The 24,414-nt window shown below is 44.5% G+C and overlaps 2 protein-coding genes across 6 annotated transcripts in view; both read right to left on the reverse strand.

The window, feature by feature from the left end:
- Positions 1-420: 420 nt before the first annotated feature.
- On the reverse strand, positions 421-10,033 carry etnppl (ethanolamine-phosphate phospho-lyase). The gene is made up of 13 exons (XM_070993426.1): positions 9,865-10,033; positions 9,385-9,503; positions 8,715-8,874; positions 7,363-7,437; positions 7,124-7,217; positions 5,759-5,875; positions 4,508-4,590; positions 3,748-3,973; positions 3,016-3,170; positions 2,758-2,847; positions 1,959-2,089; positions 1,729-1,799; positions 421-1,535 (listed from the first exon to the last, which is right to left on the reverse strand). The coding sequence occupies exons 1-13, from the start codon at positions 9,921-9,923 to the stop codon at positions 1,434-1,436; spliced, it is 1,482 nt and encodes a 493-aa protein (XP_070849527.1). The 5' UTR covers positions 9,924-10,033; the 3' UTR covers positions 421-1,433.
- Positions 10,034-10,734: 701 nt separating this feature from the next.
- The window catches only part of LOC139351116 (collagen alpha-1(XXV) chain), a 148,533-nt gene continuing 134,853 nt past the window's right edge, over positions 10,735-24,414 (reverse strand). Inside the window, exons 28-37 of one of the 5 annotated variants that reach the window (XM_070992813.1) lie at positions 24,311-24,337; positions 23,972-24,052; positions 23,516-23,551; positions 22,933-22,986; positions 22,740-22,793; positions 22,413-22,439; positions 21,795-21,848; positions 16,607-16,684; positions 14,893-14,931; positions 10,744-14,575 (exon numbers count right to left, since the gene is read on the reverse strand). In XM_070992813.1, coding sequence (XP_070848914.1) covers positions 14,573-14,575; positions 14,893-14,931; positions 16,607-16,684; positions 21,795-21,848; positions 22,413-22,439; positions 22,740-22,793; positions 22,933-22,986; positions 23,516-23,551; positions 23,972-24,052; positions 24,311-24,337 — 453 coding nt within the window. In that variant the 3' untranslated portion in view covers positions 10,744-14,572. Of the gene's footprint in view, positions 14,576-14,892; positions 14,932-16,606; positions 16,685-17,029; positions 17,117-21,794; positions 21,849-22,412; positions 22,440-22,739; positions 22,794-22,932; positions 22,987-23,515; positions 23,552-23,971; positions 24,053-24,310; positions 24,338-24,414 lie in introns of all 5 variants that reach the window. The other 4 variants (XM_070992812.1, XM_070992814.1, XM_070992816.1 and 1 more) reach the window with 4 other exon arrangements.

Genomic DNA, 24,414 nt, shown 5'->3' on the forward strand with positions numbered 1-24,414 from the left:
ACATGAACACATCATCCATCACTGTCAAATATAAAGTGTGCATGCTCTATAATATATGTAGACATGTATAAACTGCACATAGGCACCCACTTATTACACAACCATTTTATTTTAATTAATTTGCCCTATTTGTATATTTACAATGTACAAAAACACAACTTATAGACATTGTATGTTGCTCATTGTTGCTTTTTATATATGTTTTTTTTATATATAAAACCTATGTTTGTTGTCCTTGTTTCTAGCTGTATGTCTATTTCTTGGCTGGTGTAAACAGTTCTGTGTATTAATCACACTCAGAGCAACTTAAAATTCCTCGTCTGTTTCATTCTTAGCCAACAAAGCTGATTCTATTCATTACTTAAGGTCACAGAGGGCCAAAAATCATCAAATATGACAAAAGAAAGATTTGCACATTGTAAGTCCAATACAAGTATTTAATGACAGAGCAAAGCTTTTGGTCACTAGACACTCATTAAAGCAAACGTTTGACAAAAGGAAATCCCAGCTCTTGTAATGACACAATTGCTGTCATGCAAGTATACATTGGAAATGCAGTCCACAGCTGTAGGTCCTAATACTGTACATCAGGTGTTACACAAATCGATGCATAATTCAATCAGGAGGTAAAACAAAATTGATCTATGTACCAAAAGGGGAGTAACTATTGCACAACCATCAGGAAAGCCGTCATAAAGAGCAGTACCTGCAACCCTTAAACACATCCATTAAGTTCATTGGCAGCAAAATGTTAAAAAAAATAATCTCTCCCTTCATTTTCCCTCTCGGCTTTCATCTTATCAATCGCTATCAGTGGCTCTTGAATTTGCCAACAAGGCATTTTCCATTGTTATCAAGAATGGCCCGCTATTGCTTGATTCAAGCCAATCCAGCCGAATATCACATACAGTATTTTCATACAGTATTTCACTCAATACAGATTGATTCGCTACGAAATGCGCCGTAGTATTCCGCACTCTTAAATACAATGAGCAATGTTCACAATCAGCAATGACTGTACTTTAATACTGAAGTCACATGACAACACTATTGCATGTTTTTGACATAATACGTTTTGATTCATTAAAATGATCACTCCCCGAAAATCACAGTCAAATGAACGTTGGCAAAAAATGTAAATAAAAACAATTATTCAGGTTGTGTAACCTGGTAACCCGCACAATTAAAAAGAGGTATTTTTTGGCTCACAGTAGACATTTTGCTATGTGAAACAAGTGTCTTAATTCTTGAGTGTAATTAAAAAAAAATAATACCTGAGAAGACACTGCCATCTCGCAGACACACAGTATATCAATATTCATTTCATTTTTCATAAGATCACATGCTAAGGCACTTCGCTTTTGATCCCAGCCTTTCCAATGTTTACAGTGTCTGTTCGCAGTTATTTAAGATAAAGTGTTGAAGCAGCAGCGTTATGTCTTGAGTCGTTTTGTTTGTTGAGAGGCTCCTGCACCGCTCCCTGCATTGTGCACTAACCCACTGTGATACTGGTGTCCATTTTCATCCGCCGGCAGCTTGAAATAAAACCATGAAGAGATGAAGTTGAAATGAAAAATTTGTCTTCTTTATGCAAGGGACAGGACTGAATAGACGAAAGCTTGGGTCTAAAAACTGTTAGCTGGGGTTTCTTGAGCTCTCTTGGGTGCTTGGGAAGATACAATTCGGGCAGAAGAAAGAGTTTAAAATCGGGAGCAGAGTCACACTCACCTGTCTTTTGCCACTGTCGTTCTTTACATTCAATGCATTGTGCAGCTTCAAGCCTGAGGCTTCCTCCAGTTCTGGAAAAACATGGACACAAATCACGCATGATTGAGAGCTCTTCCAGTGACAGCAGGCTACCATCACACATCTTGATCTTTTCGTGCGATGCGCAAGCCAGAGGAATGCACCGCCACTCTAAACAGCACTACAGAGAAAACAGGGGGAATGTTAAGTACCTGTGAGAATGTGGTCGATCTTCTCCACCACCAGGTCAGCGTCCTCCGTACTGAAGCACATGGGGGGCTTGAATTTGAGCACATTGCGATGAGGTCCGTCGGCACTAAGAAGGATGTGCTGTTCCTTCAGCCTGGGACAAAATCTGAATCACTCTCCACTCTTAAATGCCAGCATGCGCAAAAGCAGTCACGGTGAGTGCAGCGTTAATCAATGTTATTAATCACACCTGTGCTTTTCCTGTTGCAACCAAACATCAGTCCAAAAAAACTCTGCTGCTATTAAGTCCTTTGTAGTTAAACAGTGGGAATATGGTTACATTAAAATTCTCTACAATCCTCAGATCTTTTGAAATGATGTTTAAATGCATAGAGCAGGGGACGCCAATCATGCGCCATGCAGGCTGAGAGGAACTAATCCACTAATTAGTAACTGTCAAGTTCAATATGAGTGACCTCAGACTGTTTGATATCTTAACAATTGCAAAGGGCTCAACAAGCAGCATGATTTCAAAAGCTGAAACACATACACGAATGAGATATCATGGCTGCTTAGTGCGAAAAGACGCTCGGCTGAGCTCCCCCTTTCAGATATTATACACAGGAAACTTTATGATCCCACCATAATTTGATAAGCCTTTCGTGAGATATGGGACAAGTGATATTGTAACACTGGTGGGACTTGTTGGTTTGCAGTAAAACATGGGTGTGGAAGGCTGCAGAGCAGTATATTCTAAGCAGTGTCTTTGCTTTAAATGCTATATTAATATGACACTGCACTGACCTCAGATCTCACACTTACTTATAGATGACTTCCTGGGCTTCTGCTGTAGCAGGGGTGAGCTTCAACCTGTCCCTCACAAGTTCCACCCCGACAAAGAGGCCCCGACCCCTGCAGGATGTGACGTTATTGACGTTGATACACATTTGGGGATTTTACAAACATGCCATAAATATTCTGGTTTTACAAAGTGTGCATTTAGTCGGATATAATCAGCAGTGTTCTGGATCAGCTTGACAGGACATGCACAGAACTAACCACCTGTGTGTGTTCGCCTACCTGATATCACCAACCAGCGGATGCTTCTCTTTCTGCTTCTCCAGCAGGCCGGTCAGGTATCGGCCCACACGCAGCGCATTTCCCTGGAGATCCTCTTTCACAATCACGTCTAGGACGGCCAGACCGATGGCACACGACACTGGGTTACCGCCAAACTGTGAAATTCAAAACCCACACACAGAGGAAAGATTGCAGGGAGCGAAGTTTGCCACCAGCCAGGAAACCGTCTGCTTGATCAACAGGATGGCAAAACTATAAGATTTAATGCGGTGAATATATAACAGACATTCAAAGTCAGCAGCGTGTTTTTGTTTTTGCTGAACTGATCGTTGCTCCAGCACACTCAACTTTTTTCATTACGTAACTAGAAAAGATCCACACTGTACCAGAACTCTTACATTTGTAATATCATCCGAACTTTTATTCCTTTCACAGGAAATGACTGTAATCTGAGACCATCGATGAAAAAAAGGAACTGGCCCATATGGAATGCGTCTTTCCCCATAATGTGGAAAGCAGCTGCGTCCATAAGCTTAGCAGTTATAGATAAGAACGTCATGTCAAGGATGAGGCTGTGTCAGAGCCGTTTCTGGTCAACTCGGGAGAAAAAGCAGAGCGTGGAATGTGTTTCGTGTGTTTTCGCAGATTTGCTATTTATATCAAGCATATTTGCAGATGGGTTTGTATTACACCGCAAGTACAATTCTTCATCATTCTCCATGATAATCTTACCGTATTGAAATACTCCATTCCGGACGACAGGAAGGCCTCTGCCACCTCTTTGGTCGTGACCACACATGACATGGGGTGGCCGTTGCCGATAGGCTTTCCCATGGTGACAATGTCCGGCACAAAGTCCTCTCCCTGGAGCTGGAAAGCCCAGAAGTGGGTGCCGACGCGGCCGAAGCCCACTTGGACTTCATCAGCGATGAAAACACCCCCCGCCTTACGTACATGCCTGCAGACATGGGTGCAGAGATAAACTCTAGTTAGCTGCTCATTCTCTTGAAGGCGCACACCCATACAAACACAACAGTACACAAGACTCAATAAGTCCATCCATCCACCCATTTTCTATACCGCCTATCCCTTTCAGGTTTGCGGGGGGGCTGGTGCCTATCCCAGCTGACAACGGGCGAGAGGCAGGGTACACCCTGGACCGGTCGCCAGTCGATCGCAGGGCAACACACAAGACAAACAACCATTCACACTCACACTCACGCCTAAGGGCAATTTTAGAGGCACGCGCACTACCTGCTGCGCCACTGTGCCGCCCTCAACAAGTCTGTGAACTTTATTTAGACTGTGGCACTCCTGTGAGTTCACGCAGTAATTAAATCTAAAATTGCACTGTCATGTTCACTCTACTTTGTGGTTAATCATTTCAGAACGACAGCTCTCCATATTTTGTGTTGGTGCGCTGATTCTGAAAAGAAAACAACAACAGCAAAAAAAAAAAGGTGGGTGAATCTGAGATAACTTGGGTACATACTCTGCCACTTGCTGGAAGTAGCCCACGGGGGGAATGACCTGCCCGCCGCAACTCTGCAATGACTCAGCTGTAAAAGCGGCAATCTGCATCAGAGAGAAACACAGCAGGTCTATGGATGTAAAAAAACAGGCAGATGGAAAAGAGGACGAGTTCTGACATCTGTGGCCTGTAGATCTCCCTCTTTCATAAGCGTGCCACTTTTCAGTTGGCACGAACAAGAGAGAGGCAAACATGCAACACTTGGACAGAAATAAATGTTACTGCAGGTCACTGCGGAGGAAAATGAGTAAAAAGAAATCTACTTTACAAGATCAGCAGGGTGCAACATGTAATCACATATGTGCATCACAAAAAAGGAAGTGTTATTGTACTCGGATTGCTAGTTTTGGTTTCCTCCTGCAGACTGCACAAAGATCCATTAGAAAGGCATTCTGTATAATCTCTGGGCTGGAGTCCCGTCGCTCTCGCCAACGGCAGCATGGACATGCCCTTGCGTTGAGCTTTTCAACATACGATTATGGGCCAACAAGCTTGGACACTTAAGAGCCCCCTACACATGTTCTTGTGATCGGGGGATTTGACCCTAAAAGCCAGAGTCCTTGGCCTGAACCTGAGATAGGGGAGAAAAACAGGAGAAAAAGGAAAAGGCGTGAAAAAATCGATTGAGTATTTCGAAATAAAAGGGGGCAGACAGTGTGCAGCAGATAAAATGATGTATGTATTTCTTACAGTTCACACTTTAAATGATGAAGGCACTCAGAAATGGAGGGTAGGGACAAAATGCAAACCACACTTTGGTGTTTCAATGTTATCTCTTGACTTAAGATTCCATCTTTCTTTTTGCAAAATGAACCAAAACCACTGACAAAGAGGCAGATCTTGGGTTAGGGTGAGGAAAATTCCCATTTAAAATCTTGAAATGAATCATTCCAGACATCATCGTGATGCTATTCTGGGGGTATCACTGACTTCTTGGCAAAGTCCGCACTGCTGGAGTCTGACAGACTTGAAGGACTACACCAAATTTGACAGACTTTTACAGTCTCTCCTTCGACATCTGAATGTTATGCTCACACGAACACATTAAAACACCAGTTTCAAAACAAAGCATAAGACTTTTTGTGATTCAGGGCCATTTCCTTGAAAAAAAACAAAAAAACAGTCATCCCTTATTAACACAATGAAGCAATTAGTACATGCAGCCATATGTTAAACATCTCTGAGCTTAGAAGAAATAGAAACAAACTGTACCTTGCCTCCTTTTTCATGGACTCTGTGTATTATATTTTTGACTTCGTCTGCATATGCTGTGGCGGGGTCAGGGTGGTCTGCTCTGTATTTGCCTCTGTACACATCCGGGCTCGGAGCCTGTACAAGGAACCAAACACCGAGATGATTACTAAAGCAGATTCACAGGCCACATCTGTGTAACCAGTCCTGCAGAACACATTCATGCAAAGCAGTGAACAATAAAATATTACGAAAGTGTCAGTATTTCTGCTAAATTTGCGTAAGAATATATAACATTCTTTAGTAGTATTCAGACTGTATAATGTGGACATAGCTAACTTTCTCCCATAGTTTTCAGTAACTCCAATTCGAACAATGTTATCAGCCTTAAAACTGTCTAAAAATGGCTCAGTGTTCGACAAAATGAAACACAAACTGTCACTTGTTTTTCACTCAGAGCAGCCTCTGAGTCACAGGTTGATTCCTTCGTGTCTTTGATCATGAATAAAATATGCAAGCTGGCAAAACGGACTGAACCGCCCCGCCTTCGGCATGTAACACTAGAGGTGGGGATTCCACAGGCTGCCGTGTCAAACTGCACTGAGGCCATCAAGACCTTTAGTGAGCGTGACTCACACTTCAAGTAACACTGGATCCTACAATTCCCACAATGCAACTCAACAATTATTTGACCTTTCCTGTTGGTTAAATGCTCTTATCTTCCAAACTCCATTATTCAGGTAATGTAACTATGGAATCGAACAGACTGTGAGCCTCCGAATGGCAGGAGTGCCAAGCCAAGGGCCGCATGAGCTCCAATGCAAACTCCATACAGAAATTTCAGGAGGGAGGTAGACACGAGGACGTTTCTAAGATGCTTTAATTCACACATTTTGACACTACACACACTCACATGTCTCCCACAGCGATCCTGTTCTGCCTCATTCCTCAACTCAAAGGTTGATGCAAAGGTTCCGTGACTGTGCAGGTAGCTGAAGACTTGAAATCACTGTCGGGTTTCTTGAAGCATCTTACAATGACGTGTGCTTCACATTTTTAACCAAAAGGCGTGGAACGTCCACAGCCTCCAGTAGTTTGAAGTGTTTAGATGCTTCCACTTAAGCTAAACCTCCAACAGCAAAATGCCTCCTTTGCAAAAGCAAGCTGGTTTCATCTTTCCCAGTTGAATGTGTCGTAAACAGCATTTGCATTTCTTGCTTCTGTCTCCTCTTTTCTTATCCACACACACAGTCACACACACACACACACACACATACATGCACAGGAGTGAACACTCAGTAACCTGCCAAAGCCCAGTGGTGCAGGTTGAGTCATGGTGTTTTAATAGTGTGCAGGCAGGCAGGCAGGGAGAGAAAAAGCACTCACCACATGGACAAATTGGTTCTGCACAGCATCTGACAGCTGGTGGAACTTATACGGGCTGATGTCAATGAGGGATGAGACATGGCCGTGGTACGCGCTGCAAACAAAGCAAACACAGGCCGTTGACCGAATCAGCCGTCAAGCTTTGTTAGGATTTCTCATCACGAGGACAAACATCTCTGAATAAAAACCGCCACTCGTTGTCATCTGTTTTCAAACAATAACCGGGCGGCCGCACTTACTTTTCCAACGTGATGATGTCTTTGTGGCCTGTGTACTGCCATGCCAGACGGAGCGCCAGGTCGTTTGCTTCAGAGCTGGAGTTCAAAGGGGCAAGGGTTACTTCGAGTTACTCAGTCACCACAAAATACACATGTGAAGCCATGGATATCACAAACACGTCAGTGACAGTTTGATGTTTTACTTCCTATTCTGTGGGCACTGGAGGTGACACCTCGTCAGTAGTAAAAGCAATTAAGCTGACACACGAATGATTCTGCAGTCTGCCCTGCTCCTGTGTGTCTAACCTGTAATTCAAAAGGCAAAATCAGCCCCTGGCACATGGACGAGCTATAGCAGTTTTGCACACTAGAAACACAATCACGCTGCAACACAACAGAGCTGGCAACCTAATGTTTCACCGCAAAATCAGAGGGATTATCGTGGTGCAATAACATCGTCCACACCTTTTGGGAAGGTTTTCCACGTGATTTTGCAACCAGGCTGCTTCAGTGAGGCGTTACAGTTCATCTCCAGGGGTTGAGGTCAGGGCTCTGGGCAGGTTAGTCGAGATCAGACTTGTAGAACTGTTTCTTTATGGACCTTGTCTTGTTTACAGCAGCGCTGTCGTGTTGACACAAGAAAGGGTCTTCCTCAAACCGCTGCAACATCGGAGGTGGAATATTGTCTAAAACGCTGTTGTATGCTGCAGCATTACAATTTCACTTCCGAGTGCACTTTTGGACTGTTGCTCCTTTTTTTCGGGTTTATAACTTCTCTCATTTCATTTATTTCCCCGTGGCTGATAAATACTCAGTCTGGCTGGGTGGATATGGATCATTATCTACCCCAGGCCAGATAATTCCTGTTCGCACTCCAGCAAGCGGTGTCAATAAGTAACCATGCCAGACTGGTCCAGTGTAATGTCCAAAGCTGGACATGCATGATATTGCGTTTTACTGCTTTAGTCCAGCAGTCTAGACACTCCCTGAGAATACTAAGAGTATTCTTTAGCTTTCAAAGTCTTCTGGCTAATATTGTTGCCGCTGTTCCAAAATCAGCTTAGTAATCACACCTGAAAATCCAGATCAGCAAGTGGCCGTTCGGCAACTGTCGCTATCCCTTTTTTCTCTTAAAATGTATGTCATTTCCTCTTGAGTACAGTATAGCAGTCATTTATGTTTGAGCTACACCCTCTTTTCTCGCCCACCTCAGGCTACAGCTCAAGTAATTCAAGCTGACAAGAGGCAAGACGTGAATGGAACGCTAACTGCATCTGTTAATGAACACTCAGTCTGCATCTTCAGCACGAAGCTACCCACCCGCCTCCGTGACGTGTTTGTTGTTTGAGGAGTGCGAGAACATGTGGACATACCCAGAGTTGACAAAGTAGCACACAGACAGCTTGTCGGGCAGTGTGGCCTGCAGCCTCTGGGCGTACAGTACAAGGTTGTCGTGCAAGAAACGCGAGTTGGTGTTGAGCAGCTCCATCTGCTCAGCTCCCGCCTTCACCACCTCCGGGTGACAGTGGCCCACTGGCAAATGGAAAAGAGGACGCACGCAGGATTAGAACTCGGCCTCACGTTCAGGACAAAAACACTCTTTAAATCATCTGACTGTAATTTGGGGTTGAAACATAACGTGACAGCTGACTTTAAAGGCACATAATTGGATGCCACATGCTGAGTTTAAAGAGCGTTGAATGTGGTAGATGAGGAGACATCCCTTTTTGCATTCCTGTCTGCCTGCACGTGCAGCTTGAATTACCCTGATCTACTGTATGTGCACATTACATGACACCAATCAGTCAAGCAGATCAGCTCAACGAGTCCTTCTGCTCGTGCATTCTCGTGCAAACTAGTCCTCAAACACAACACCTCTAACTTTGAATCCAAATCTGAATTCCAGCCTGACACGTGCGCGTCAGACGGAACAACTTGTTCTTCGTTTTTGCAATTTGTGGTGAACACAATTACATAAAAGAGGAAAACAAAACAACTCTGATGCTTTTGTGCATTTGCACGTGTGTGCAGCTGTGTGCTTACCATGAGCCACGTTGTTGATGCAATCCAGGTAGCGCTGCTCTTTTTCATCATACATGTACTGGCCTTTGGCTCGCACGATCTTGATAGGGTCATGGCTGAAGAAAATCTTACAAGACGGCCTGCAGAGGAGCAAACATTAATATTTCCGTGTGTGGAGAGTGCGTCCTTCACTCCAGTTTGACAGTTTTGGTTGGTTATAAAAATTATGTCAAGATATCATATCAAACTACACTTAAATGTACAGGCTGAACAGCTGCTTGGCTCCAAATATGTCAACTAATTCATGAATAAAATCGGTTCACAAAATGACATTTGGTTTGTTCTCTGTTTCAGCTCTGTCATGCTGCGTCTCCAGACTGTAAATAACTTCAATAACGTTAACAGCACCGTTCTGTTTTTCAGTAAAAGACGCTCTTAGCAACTGTCACCTCTACCTGGACATTTGTAAGGTATTTAAGCGCAGAACGTCACTTATCTTACCCAATGTGCTTCTTCCTCAAGTCTATCGTCTTCTTTTTCTCCAATACTTCCCCTGACATCCTGATGTTGTCCAGCTGGCGACACTTTGCTCCCCGTTGACTCACTGAGGATCAGCTACATCGGCTCGGGCACAAAGAACCCGGCTTCACGCGCGCGCGCGCATAAACTCACAGAAAGACATTTGTACACTGACAGTCGCAGCTCGCGCCGCTCTCTCGTGCTGCCACCTAGCCGGAACTTTTTAACTGACAGCATGCAGATGTCTCGAGGACAGTAAAGACAGGCTGGTATTCAGCAATGTGCTCGCGGGCTGTTTCAACACCTGCTGAACAGGGCTGCAGCCACTAATGACCGCAGTGAGGCCGTGCGTTTGCGTGTTTTTACCTGGAGAGAGTTTACATTCTACATTGTAAACAGGATTCTTCAGACGCAATACATTACAGCTGACTAGTTTTAGCCCAACAAATAAACAAATATTTTTCCTGGCATGTGCAGAGTCAGAATGTAGTGGAGAATGTAACTAAGATGCATTGTTTGACATTAAAAATACAATAGAAAATAGTATTTTGAATGCCGGTGCAGGACTCTACTATGCTAAATGTTAGCATTATATATATATATATATATATATATATATATATATATATATATATATATATATATATATATATATATATATATATATATATATATATGAACACTTGAATACATTTCTTTATATGTATATGTAAATGTGCAATATCTATATGTTTCAAATGCACAAAAATATATTTTCCTATATTCTACCTATTAACAGAAAATATCATATTCAGTGATTGAAGACACTGAACTGGATGTTGAGGACTACAAATAAAGGTCAGACTATTGTTTGATGTATTTAATAGACTGTGTTTATTTGGCTCCAACAGTACAGTCATATGAAATGTCATCTTGAATTATAGTAGTGTGCGAACGCAAGGGTCTTCAAAGAAACGTCAATCAATTGGGTAAAAAAAAACAACTACTGTAATACAAATGCAGGACAGAAACTGAGCATATACCACAACTAAAAAAAACACAGTTTTCAGTGGAAAAAGCCACAGCGTGGACTTCGCTTTGAATTTTTGCTCCTGTATCAAGGCTGCAATTTATTCTGGAGAATATGTGTCAATGTACTTCTTTCAGTAAGGCTGTGGTGCATTGGAGGGTATCGATGTGGAAGAGTTTCCAAGTTCTGATAAGAGACCAGTGTCTTTTGGCATAACGCAGAATGTGACTGCTGATTATCCTACATCAGCACTTTTAATTTGAGTTGGGTGAAGTGTGGCTCATGGGCGTATGCTATGTTTCAAAAAAGGAAAACTTGACTCGGACTATTTCTAGGACAATGACAAAAAAAGCAGCTGTGGCCTATCAGTGAGTCATTCTGGAGCCTCTTACCAGCTCAGCTAATACTGATATGGAAATAAATGTTTGAAATGTTTTGGCACCTCCGCTAATAGCAGAATAAACAAAATTTGACACTTTTACAAGGAAACACAACAACCAAACAACAACAACAAAACCATAAAAAATCAATTAAAAAATTAGCTGCACATGCTAAAGATACAGCAACGTGTGACAACAAATGCTGTAACAAAGGCTGGAAATCAAAACTCAAAATAAAAAAAAAACACAGAAATTTAGTAAATATTAAGCAATGGAACTAACATGTTAAAACATGAGTGAAGTGACAGTTTTTGGAGGAAATTTTTAAACCAATCCAAAACTAATATTTGATGAAAGGTCTAGGTTTACATTTGCTTGTTTGCTTTCTGGTGGAGAGACATTTTCTTTCCAGGTAGTGGCATACAGGGTAGCATGACTGAGCAAACGGAGCTATAGAAATCACAATGGTGTGATATTTCAGCTGCATTTGATGCTACACACATCAACCAAAGTATAAATTGCACTTCTTGTCAAATGAGCACACATTTTAACAGTACATTAATAATCCACTATACATATATCAAACTACATTCAATGTAAAGAGAGAGAGAAAAGAGAAAGCGTGAGAAAAAGCTGTGATATTTAACTTTTGCACAGTTGCATTGGCCGGGCCTGTCAGCATGCAGGCCATCAGGACTTTGCTGTCATAGTTCGCCTTCCCACACACTAAATTAAATAAAAGCAGATGTACTTCCATTGTAAGGCCTAGAAGCTGAATTAAATGCACAGTGAATACACACTGGTGTATAATTTGTAAATGTCCACCTTCTCTCATGCTGTACCATTTGCATAACTGCTCTGTGATGCCTTTGCATGATCCAAAATTCTTCATCGTATCAACGGAGACGCAGCAGAAACTGACACCAAAAGCCAAAACAACCGAAAGGAATGCTGTTTAGAACCAAAATGCCTTCATTTAAGAAATCATAGAAAAATAAATAATGTAAAATACTGAGACAAATACACAAATATATGCACAAAAAATGTAAATTGTTACATACAAAAAACCCCAACAACAATAAAGAAACCTGTTGTGTAGTTCTTGCCACTGGTAGAGCGCATCAGCTGAGCTGTTGCTGACCCACTAACAGAGAGCACCATTATAATCTATACAGATGTGCATCCATTCTTTGTAACGATGAGATGAACTGTACAATTAAACAGAAACCATATGGGAACAAATCTTCCATCTACCTGTGGTTGCTGCTACATCACAACAAAATGTTGGTTTTTCATATCCGCCCTTTACAGTAAATCACGCATGCATATTTCTAATGCTGAAGAAAAAAAGTACTGAGCATCACCTTGCATAGCACCGACTATGTCAGAAGGCAATTTGAATATAAGAGACATGAAAGCATGAATCCACTGTGGTGACCTACTGCTCCACTTTTTGCTCCATCTGATATGGAATGTGACATAACTGGCCACGAGTTAGACTGTAGTTAATGGAAGTTCACCAATTTAACTGTCAAATTTAGCTTTTCTTGCACTGTAATACATGTTTTCCATATTTTTTAAGACAATACATGAGGTGTAAAAGAGCAGTGTGATGCAACTGAGATTGTTCCGTCCAACATAATCTGCTTTAATCTAAAATACCAGCTAGCGTATCCTCAACTAAATCTGAGCCCCTTGCTCAAATTGATGCTCCTTTTTCAATATTTAAGAAATCCATAAGAAATAAATTGTGTCCATGCAGTGAACTGACAACACTGTACAATTAACATCCCACACAAGTCCAGAATGAACAAGTAGTGTATTTCTTGCGATGCTGGATGTGTTTTGCACCAACAATGAGCTTCTCCAAAAGCACGAGTAAGATCAGAGGCTGCACGGTCACCGCGGATGCAATCTTACTGTAAGCTCAGGTGAAGCTATAACCTACATGCTCGTTCAACATCCTGTAAAAACAATTCATATGAAAAACAGTGCGAAATATGTGTCTTCAATACTCACAACTTCTTCTTCTTTTTTTTTTTTTAACAAACAAAGCTTACCCTTCTGAAACAAACACCATTCCGATAAGTCAAAATATGATATAAAGTTGTACATTTCTGATAAAGGAATGAATAAAAGCTTGAGGCACCAAAGGCTATTATACACAAAATACAAACCATGTTAAAGAAAAAACAAAAAGAAAGAAAAAAGAAAACGTGATCGCATTCTGTTCACGCTCTCAGTAGGCCGTGAAGCGTTGCCTGTCAGGAGAGGCGGATGCTCCGATCGATGAGGCTCTTGGTGACCCTCCTGCAGAATCCAGTCCCGTGCTCTGAGGGGGGTCCCCGAGCAGGCCTGTCCCATCTCAAATCCACATGATTTGCTTTCCTGTCAGGGCAGGGAGCCTGCTAAGTACTCCCCTCGTGTCAGGAGACGTGCGGCTGCTCGGAGGCAACCACACTGATGATGATGATGATGATGATGAGGATGTGGCGCCACGTGAGTGCAACAGTGAAACCCTGCTGATTATTACACCCTCTTGCAGGCATCACCACAATAAAGCAACAATAACCAACAGCTTTACTCTCTGGGGATTTTCAGGCTACCAGCCATGGCGTGACTCCCTTTGGAAGATTAAAGGAAAGCAAAAATTACTAATTCAGAGCTCTGGGGTTGTTTCTTTTATGTTAGTGTTGCTTTTCTTTTCTGCAGAAGCCAACCACAAAACAGGGACATGTCTGTACAATACATAGAAATATAGTTTCAGTATACTACTCATGCTTTTGCAGGGTCAGGGGGTGCAATGTTCTGTTTGGCAGTCTTTTAGAAAATGGCGCTGCGTGAATGTTTGGTGAGCTTGTTGAGACGAAACAACACGAAAACACCTAGCGTTTGGTGTTAGAGAGCCAGTCCAGATCCCCAACTCCTCCTCCTCCTCCTCTTTTCCACGTCTCCTTTTCACCCCCGTGAATCTGGCGGGGCTGCGACACTCCAGTCTGAGCCATGCACAGACTACAGAGACAAGTTCTGCCGCCAGCCGAGGATCTGAACCCCACCACGATGTGGATGTGAGAGAGCGGACACACACGGTTTTTTTGTGTTTTTTTGTTTTTTTGTTTTCCACACGGTGATGTGAGTAGAAGCAGCTTAGGGCGTGAGACTCGGGACGGTTATCTCTTTTTGTATCGTTGTACACACAGACTTCTTTTCTTTTAGATTTTTTTTATCCATTAAAAAAAAACTATAAATACCATAAAAGAAGCATTATTTACAAACTCCATGCGTTTCGGGGTTAGAGCGATCACTGCAAGAAAAACACAGGAGAGAGAATGACATGAAGATGGACGCGTTTTCACATTGTTTGATGACTTGTTTGACAGAAACCCATGCAAACACAGAGAAGCTGGAACAATCAGACGGAACAAAATACGAGGAGCACTTTCTCTGTCCAAAACCATGATTTTGATCCTCCTTTCCAACCCTAGATGCAAACTAAGGATGCAAATGATCACTTTACTGTAGCTTCAAAGCATTTTAGACATGGCCCTTATATTTTGTTCATTCTGTTCACTGTGTGTAGCTGCACGACCGTCATGTTGCTCAAATATATAGTTGTCTTACCTTCTGCCAGCATCCAGGCATTGGTAATCCATCTGGGCCCTGTTTAGAGGAGCGGGGAAGAAGAAAAACACAACACTATGAGGACTGAAACTGGAGTGGGAGGTTTGCTGTTAAAGCAGTGATTTAAAGTATAATAACTAACACAAATGTCAGACTTTTACATATTCATGGCAAAAACGCATCCAATTGATAAGCCAAAATCACACATGGGAGATAGTAGAGACAAAATCTCCCGTCACAGCTACTTCGTGGAAAGATTTCACACAGACAAGCTGCCAAATGGAGTGAAATCAAACCCTGCTTTAAACCAGGTGCAAGTGAGGAGTTTTTAATGAGGAAGCTTCACTTATCCACAGGAATTACATGATTTCTTTTGTTTTTACAGGGTGATTACAAACCTCTTCCTGGGTATTGAAAACGTGAAAAATTCAAAGGTTGCTTCATGTGGAGCTGCTGAGCTGCGACGAGCGTTTGCATCACTATGTCCACGATGAAATAATGAATTAGACGCTATCGTGTTGAGTTTAGGGAAGGAAATGTCAGATTGCAAACTGCACAGGCTCTCTTGACTTATTGCACCTGATGTAAAATTAAGCTTATCAAAAGGATCTTCATGCAACAGCAACTCAACCTGCAGTAACCGCTGTGTACCATCCTGAAACCACTCATAGAAAGCTGAATATGAGTGTCCTTGTTTGCAGTTCCTTTGCCTTGTTTTTGACTGTACCTCTGAGTGTTAAATTCATACAGTCATATGAAATATTTCCATCTATTGACAACTGCAAGAGTGTATTCTCATTCATGCAAAATATACAGAAGCTCATGCAGATCAATGCTCATGATTCTTCTCTCTGATTTTATTATAGTTGCCCCACAGCTGAGCTTCAACACACTAGAACAAAATCAGGGAGTTTCTCTTGAAATAAAGTTGTTGCAGCTGGTTCGAGTAAATGAGATGCACTTTAATGAGATGACATTTGTGACATATGAGTGTTTCCTTACCTATAACTCATTTCACCGTCTACACACAGTATGCTTATTAATATGGCCTAAAATGAGTTCCACACTTTAACTGCTAACATGCATATCACAGCACTGTTTCAGATGCAGAAAGCATGAAAAAAAAAAAATCTTTCATTTGCTCGTCTTCAGTAGGTCTGGAGCAGTAATCAGCTGAATCTGTTGGTGTTTCTCTCGGTGTCATGGTCTGGCCCAATTGGTACAAATAAAGGAAGGGGAAAAGGGGAGTTAACAGAGTAGAGGAGGGGTCCATGTGCCGGTAGCATGGGCATCAGTAAAGGAGTCTGTGTTAGCATCAGGTTAAAAAGGTAACTGGGTCTGTGGAGGAATCAGCTGGAAGGAAACAGGATTTAAGCAGAAGTTTTCTCCAGTTTTAATCAAGGGAATGGAAGGATTCAGTTAGAGGGATAGATTTAAGTATCAATTCTATCAATAATCATGTCGATTGCTGTAGATTTCACCTATGATGATGCGTATTATCGAAAAGAGGCTGCTTGCGGTCAGGAAGTTAGTGAAGTATGTGTCGGTGCATGTTTCTTTTTAACAATTCATGAATGAACAATGTAGCTGTGATTGAAATAAGGTGTGTTCATGATTGTCAAGCTCTCAAGTCATGCATGGGGTGCTTTCAGTAATGACTGAAGGTGAGCGGCATGCATGGGTAAGAGGTGGAGGAAAAAGAGAAATACTGTACCAATTGGCATGGGGCATCCAGCCCGTCCAGACCTGGCTGCCCTGGTTCCCCCTTTTCACCCTTAAATCCCCGGAAACCCTGTTTGCAAAGATGACCTAGGAGTGTTACTGAGAGAGAGGTGGACGACCCTTAACCCCTGCATCCGTCCACTACGACAGACACAAGGGACGAGGGCGAGGGAGGAGCTGCCCTGTGAGCTTGCTGATACCACAATCCAGCCCAAATTATATGCTTTTCAGCATTTAATGGCTTGTTTTTGTGTCTGAATTGCAGAGCTACAGAAGAGTAACAGACTCTGTGTTTCAGGTTGCTATGGCCTGGTGGAACCTGGGTATCTGTTTAGCCACAGGGCGCTCCATCCTTGTCTGGGACGACTGCTCTACACGGCTGGGAGGAGATTTCCAGCTCACAGTTGGGACATACCAATGGGCAGGGTGCATCTAATCCAGGGGCACCCTGTTCTCCTTTCTCGCCCTTAGGCCCTTTTTTGCCCTTCTTTCCCTTCTCCCCCTGTGGATACAATGATTTGGTCAAGTTAACATCGTTAATTTTGAACATCTGGCATTAGGAAGGGGGTGATTAAAAAGGGAGGCTGTGGCCCACAAAGGAGGAAGAGACATGGTCAATGTTAGATAGGAAGGGATATCAGACAGTATTGGGTATTCTGAAAACATTCCTCAGGACAGGAGGAGGACAAAAAAGGGGAATAGTACAGTAGGAGGGAGTAAAAAACAGAGCTGATCACCAAAAGGGGTGTCAAGGGCACGAAGGATGAGAAAGAGTAGCAGGGAAAACACCTCCAGAGGGACAGAATTAAATCGAGTGCACGCTGAAAACATTCAAACTGTATCCCTTCATATTTGGGTTAGCCTTCTTATGTCACTGAGTGCATGCATGAGAGAAGAAACAGAATAAAACAGCTCCAAACTCATGATCCGGATATCAAACGTTATCTGAGGTTGATATGAAAGAAGCTTGAAGTTCAGAAATGCAGTATCACAGGTGCATTTCCGGCCCCTCATGAGATGAAATGTGCAGGCAAACAGGTTCTAGGTGACGGGTCAGACTAAGAGCAGTTCAAGAAGCCCCTATGAAAGAAATTAAAGCAAGGAAGCGTACGTCGCCCGGATTGGCGTCACCGGGGCCCCGCCCTGGAGCCAGGCCTGGGGTTGGGGCTCGCAGGCGAGCGCCTGGTGGCCGGGTCTTTGCCCACGGGACCCGGCCGGGCACAGCCCGAAGGAGCGACGTGGGCCCGCCTTCCCGTAGGCCCACCACCCGCAGGAAGGATCAGAAGGGGCCGGTGCTATGTGGAATGGGTAGCAGTCGTGGGCGGGGGCCCCGACGACCCAAATCCTGGACAACGACTCTGGCTATGGGGACATGGAATGTCACCTCACTGTGGGGGAAAGAGCCTGAGCTAGTGCGGGAGGTTGAGCGGTACCGGCTAGAGATAGTCGGGCTCACCTCCACGCACAGTCTGGGCTCGGGAACCCAACTCCTTGAGAGAGGCTGGACTCTCTTCTACTCTGGAGTTGCCCGCGGTGAGAGGCGGCGAGCTGGTGTGGGCTTGCTTATAGCCCCCCAGCTCAGCCGCCATGTGTTGGAGTTCTCCCCGCTGAGCGAGAGGGTCGCTTCCCTGCGCCTTCAGGTTGGGGATAGGTCTCTCACTATTGTTTCGGCCTACGGGCCGAACAGTAGCGTAGAGTACCCGGCCTTCTTGGAGTCCCTGGGAGGGGTACTGGAAAGTGCTCCAACCGGGGACTCCATTGTTCTGCTGGGAGACTTCAATGCTCACGTGGGCAGCGACAGTGACACCTGGAGGGGAGTGATTGGGAGGAACGGCCTCCCCGATCTGAACCCGAGTGGTGTTCTGTTATTGGATTTCTGTGCTAGTCACAGTTTGTCCATAACGAACACCATGTTCAAGCATAAGGGTGTCCATCAGTGCACGTGGCACCAGGACACCCTAGGCCGGAGGTCAATGATCGACTTTGTAGTCGTATCATCTGACCTTCGGCGGTATGTCTTGGACACTCGGGTAAAGAGAGGGGCTGAGCTGTCAACTGATCACCACCTGGTGGTGAGTTGGATTCGCTGGCAGGGGAAGAAGCGGGACAGACTTGGCAGACCCAAACGTACCGTGAGGGTCTGTTGGGAACGTCTGGCGGAACCCGCTGTCAGGGAAGTTTTCAACTCCCACCTCCGGGAGAGCTTCAACCAGATCCCGAGGGAGGTTGGAGACATTGAGTCCGAATGGACCATGTTCTCCACTTCCATTGTTGATGCAGCCGTCCATAGCTGTGGCCGTAAAGTCGGCGGTGCCTGTCGTGGCGGCAACCCCCGAACCCGGTGGTGGACACCGGAAGTAAGGGATGCCGTCAAGCTGAAGAAGGAGTCCTATCGGGCCTGGTTGGCTCATAGGACTCCTGAGGCAGCTGATGGGTACCGGCAGACCAAGCGTGCGGCAGCTCGGGCGGTTGTAGAAGCAAAAACTCGGGTCTGGGAGGAGTTCGGGGAGGCCATGGAGGAGGACTACCGGTTGGCCTCGAGGAAATTCTGGCAAACCGTTCGGCGCCTCAGGAGGGGGAAGCAGCTTTCTGTCAACACTGTTTACAGTGGAGGTGGGGAGCTGTTGACCTCGACTGGGGATATTGTCGGGCGGTGGAAGGAATACTTCGAGGATCTCCTCAATCCCTCTGTCATGTCTTCCGTAGAGGAAGCAGAGACTGGGGACTTGGAGGTCGATTCATTCATCACCGGGGCTGAAGTCACTGAGGCAGTTCGCAAGCTCCTCGGTGGCAAAGCGCCGGGGGTGGATGAGATCCGCCCTGAGTACCTCAAGTCTCTGGATGTTGTAGGACTGTCTTGGTTGACACGCCTCTGCAGCATCGCGTGGCAGACGGGGACAGTGCCTCTGGACTGGCAGACTGGGGTGGTGGTCCCTCTTTTTAAAAAGGGGGACCGGAGGGTGTGTTCCAACTATCGGGGGATCACACTCCTCAGCCTCCCTGGTAAAGTCTATTCCAGGGTACTGGAGAGGAGAATCCGGCCGATAGTCGAACCCCGGATTCAAGAGGAACAATGCGGTTTTCGTCCTGGCCGTGGAACACTGGACCAGCTCTATACCCTCCACAGGGTGCTTGAGGGTTCATGGGAGTTTGCCCAAACAGTCCACATGTGCTTCGTGGACTTGGAGAAGGCATTCGACCGTGTCCCTCGCGTCATTCTGTGGGAGGTGCTCCAGGAGTATGGGGTTGGAGGCCCTCTGTTGAGGGCTGCACAGTCCCTGTACAACCGGAGCAGGAGCTTGGTCCGCATTGCCGGCAGTAAGTCGGACCTGTTCCCAGTGCATGTTGGACTCCGGCAGGGCTGCCCTATGTCACCGGTTCTGTTCATCATTTTTATGGACAGGATTTCTAGGCGCAGCCAGGGGCCGGAGGGGGTTCGGTTCGGGGGCCGGCAGATTTCGTCTCTGCTTTTCGCGGATGATGTTGTCTTGTTGGCTTCCTCGAGCCAGGACCTTCAGCATGCGCTGGGGCGGTTCGCAGCCGAGTGTGAAGCAGCTGGGATGAGAGTTAGCACCTCCAAGTCCGAGGCCATGGTTCTCGACCGGAAAAAGGTGGCTTGCTCCCTTCAGGTTGGAGGAGAGTTCCTGCCTCAAGTGGAGGAGTTTAAGTATCTTGGGATCCTGTTCACGAGTGAGGGAAGGATGGAACGTGAGATTGACAGGCGGATCGGTGCAGCGGCTGCAGTAATGCGGTCGCTGTATCGGTCTGTCGTGGTAAAGAAGGAGCTGAGCCGAAAGGCGAAGCTCTCAATTTACCGGTCAATCTACGTTCCTACCCTCACCTATGGTCATGAACTTTGGGTCATGACCGAAAGAACGAGGTCCCGGATACAAGCGGCTGAAATGAGTTTCCTCCGCAGGGTGGCGGAGCGCTCCCTTAGAGATAGGGTGAGGAGCTCTGTCACCCGGGAGGAGCTCAGAGTAGAGTCGCTGCTCCTCCGCATCGAGAGGAGTCAGCTGAGGTGGCTCGGGCATCTCTATCGGATGCCCCCTGGACGCCTCCCTAGGGAGGTGTTCCAGGCATGTCCCACCGGGAGGAGGCCCCGGGGAAGACCCAGGACACGCTGGGGTGACTACGTCACTCGGCTGGCCTGGGAACGCCTCGGGATCCCCCCGGAAGAGTTGGAGGAAGTGTCCGGGGAGAGGGAAGTCTGGGCGTCCCTGCTCAGACTGCTCCCCCCGCAACCCGGCCCCGGATAAGCGGAAGATAATGGATGGATGGATGAATTGTGCTTTGAATGGTATGAATTTGCAGATAATTTCACTATAATGTATTGCATGCATGCAAAACCCATTAGTACTCAAAACTCACAATTCAAAGTGCTATTGTGCTTTTTTATGCATTTTCTCTGAATCATTAGAATCAGTTTTGTTGCTAAATACCTGGAAGAGACGCAGCACTAGGATCTATTCTGTGTTTAAAAAGGGTTGATAAATACACAGATTCATAGAGTATTTGTCTAAAGTATGTTAATCTTTGTGTACCAAGGAATGGGATACAGTTTCTCATAGACATAAAACATCTAAGAAACACGTTATATGTGTTAGTAAGTGTGGAAACATATAAACTACTATGTGCACAAGCAAGGAGGAGTCATCAACAGGCTCAAGGTGGCATGGAAGTAAAATGTTTTAAGTGTGTCTTCATGCATGGAAACAACAGAAATAAAACAAATGTGAACTTTAAGAGCCTGTTGTCAATGGACTTGTTTGGTCTAACATGTTGAAATCCCTTTTTTTGATGCCTCAGAATGAGATTTGACTTGAAATGAGATGAGAAATCATTGAAAAGTGGAGAACAAAAGCTGGACTGAGAGGGCTGAGGATGAGATTTTATGCAAAGGCAACTTCACATTGTGTGGATTCTCCAAATCTTCCAAAACAGACTTAAATTATTGAGTATATCTATGACAATATAGGAAATTCATATGGAAGAATATATTTAAATTCCTTTCAACCACTGTATTCCTTCCAACAACCATATACACATTTTTAATCTGTGTTTAACTTACTACAGCTACATAAAATACACCTCCAGTATATTTCCTATCACTGTCCATTGACATCAGTCCTCTGTAATGTTAAGGGGTCAACAAGCCATAACGTCCTCTCTACGTCTACCTTTTCTCCTCTTTCCCCTTGGTCGCCTTTCTCTCCCCTTAAGCCTGGCAACCCCTGTAAAAGTACAACTCCACTTAATTACTCTTCACTGTGCAAAGACGGGAGGATTGTCCTGATGACGCCGGACAAAGCACATCAGGTTCAAACAAAACAAGCTGAAAGAGGGTGAAGAGCAAAATAACTGAGAGACTAAGAGACAGTGGAAGGATGTGCAACAAGAAGAAAATCATAAAGCAGCTTTATGTAGTGTCAATAAATATTCTATTTTGCCAATATGTCACTGGTTTTAAAATATACAGAAATGCTTCTTTAAAAAGGAAAGAGGCATTGCGTTTCTTTGTGTATATGAAGTGGTGCTCTACATCTGAGGGTAATAAAGGACAGTGTGTTTATCTCCACTCCTCAGGCTTTATGTCATATCTAGGAAGCTCTGTTTTTGGTCATAAAAAAGCTTTTTTTCCATGTAAACGCTGTCTATCAGTGCAGTTCTAGAGAGCTGGTCCCATCCCTTTTTTTTTATAAATGTCCTCCTACATTTAAAAGCTTTTTCGCCAAGCACCCCCACACCAGACAAAGCCATTGGATTCAGTGTCACATCACTAAGTTTAAGAGACTTACATCCAAGCCTGGTGTTCCAGCAGCTCCCTGCAAATAAAGAACATGAGCTGCGTCATCATTATGTAGCTGAGTTTCACAAAAGCTGACAGTTACATGCATCTAATTCTCTACCTCTGGCCCAGAAGAGCTTTAAGAACTTCTCAAAACCACCAATGTACCTCAGTGCACCACTGTGCACCACCAATAGTGCCGTTTTTAAAAGTCTTCATTCATCTGGTTATAAGTGCAAATGCATAAGCTCACACAAAGGCGCTGGCAACTTCTCTCTGCTCATTCCTGAATAAAGATGATGTTTTTTCCACATGATAATATTCTCATCATACTCACAGGCAGTCCATAAGGTCCCCTTGGTCCTGGCTCACCCTGCGCCCCTCTCTCACCCTAACACAAAGGAATCAGTGTTGCAGTCACATGAATCACATCACACACGCTCACTTTAAAATGAGCCCTTGCTGAAAACACCTCAAAAGTAAGTTAAAATGTATCATCAGCCAGGGAAAAAAAAAAAACTTGATCTTACTCTGTCACCCTTTGGCCCAGCTGGACCAGCTGGACCCGAAGGCCCATCCATGCCCTGCGAAGAGCAGCATCGTCATGGTGAGTTTACATCGCTGGACTACAGCAGGTATTTCAAAATAAAGTCTGGATTTTCCATACAAATAACAGATGGAAAGCAACAATCGTGTTAAGCATCCACATTTGTACAAGATTCCCATCTGGATTGGCTTACAACCAGCACACAGAGCTGCTGCGAGGACACGTGCATTGGCCACAAAGGACATTTACGACACTGCTGACACAGTTAATGTATGAGTGTGTGTTAATGCTGAGTTAATGCAACACGGGACAAAATGAGAGCCTTGAAATGCCTGTTGTATCCTGAGAATTAAACACACTGTGGCTTTATTCAGCGCATGAGACCTCGCTAAGATGGAAACATCCAACAAAAGCTTCTATAACTCTATTTTCAGTCACAATTAAATACAGTAAAATGAGACGATGGTGGGAAAGACTCTGAGGAAGAGGGGGTCTGCATGGAGGGTGAGAGGGAGGAAAGTAGGCAGAAGTTGGGTGGCGAAGCCTCTTGGTCACATGACACTCACCCTAATTCCGGGCTTGCCGTCCAAGCCGGAGGCTCCCTGTGTGGTTATGGAGGTATGAGTGACATGAACAAGGCGGGATTAGTACCAGATGAACACTGTTATTAGGACAGGTTGATGGCAGGGTTTACAACAACTAAATTACACTGTGTTACAGGGAGGTCGCAAAATATTCAGCCCACGCCAATGAAAATGAGGACAGAAAATGGAGAAGGCCATATAGACACACACACACACACGCACACACGCACACATATAAAAAACACACACTCAAATGCGTGCATGAGTGCACAACAAGAAATCTACTAAAATACAACCCTGATTCCTGGATTTACATTTCCCACAACTTTTTGGGGGAATCAGGGTTGTAGAGATGAGCGTTTTCTATGGATGTCTGAGGAAATAAAGGACAGGGCTTTGTGGCTGGAGGGATATCCCATGGTGCACGGCTATACTCACGGGGAGACCCAGGGGTCCACGGTCCCCTTTGTGTCCTGGTTCCCCTCGTGTGCCCTTCACACCATGCAAACCAGGTTCCCCCTATAATAGAAAAAAGGAAACAAGGGAAGTAGGCCAACATCACACAGTTTCACAGCAAACTCCTGGAACTCTTACAAACTAAACTAATAATGCTGCCAGCTTCTATAAGGAATAATGAGGATGCATCAGTGACACGATGTGGAATCTGATAACTGGCCTGTTCACTGCTATGATCACTTCTGAGGGGTGTGAGGACGCACAGCTGTACATACAAATGTACAAATATGGCGGCACGTTTACTCTCTTGCGGAGTTTTACCTTTGGTCCGGGGAAACCATGGGGGCCCTGAAAACATGAAATCAGCATTAGTCATGTTCAATTCTTACTTCATACAACTAATCCAAGCTTTTAAATCTTTCCAC

This window comes from Chaetodon trifascialis, chromosome 23 (genome assembly GCF_039877785.1).
Source record: "Chaetodon trifascialis isolate fChaTrf1 chromosome 23, fChaTrf1.hap1, whole genome shotgun sequence".
In the NCBI taxonomy this organism is placed as follows: Eukaryota; Metazoa; Chordata; class Actinopteri; order Chaetodontiformes; family Chaetodontidae; genus Chaetodon; species Chaetodon trifascialis.

Coding starts and splice junctions, on each gene's coding strand:
- etnppl (XM_070993426.1), bottom strand. CDS start 9,923: ATGTCAGGGGAAGTATTGGAGAAAAAGAAGACGATAGACTTGAGGAAG. Junction 7,218..7,362: donor GACATCATCACGTTGGAAAA/GTAAGTGCGGCC, acceptor CTTTGTTTGCAG/CGCGTACCACGGCCATGTCT. Junction 2,848..3,015: donor CCGCTGGTTGGTGATATCAG/GTAGGCGAACAC, acceptor CACATCCTGCAG/GGGTCGGGGCCTCTTTGTCG.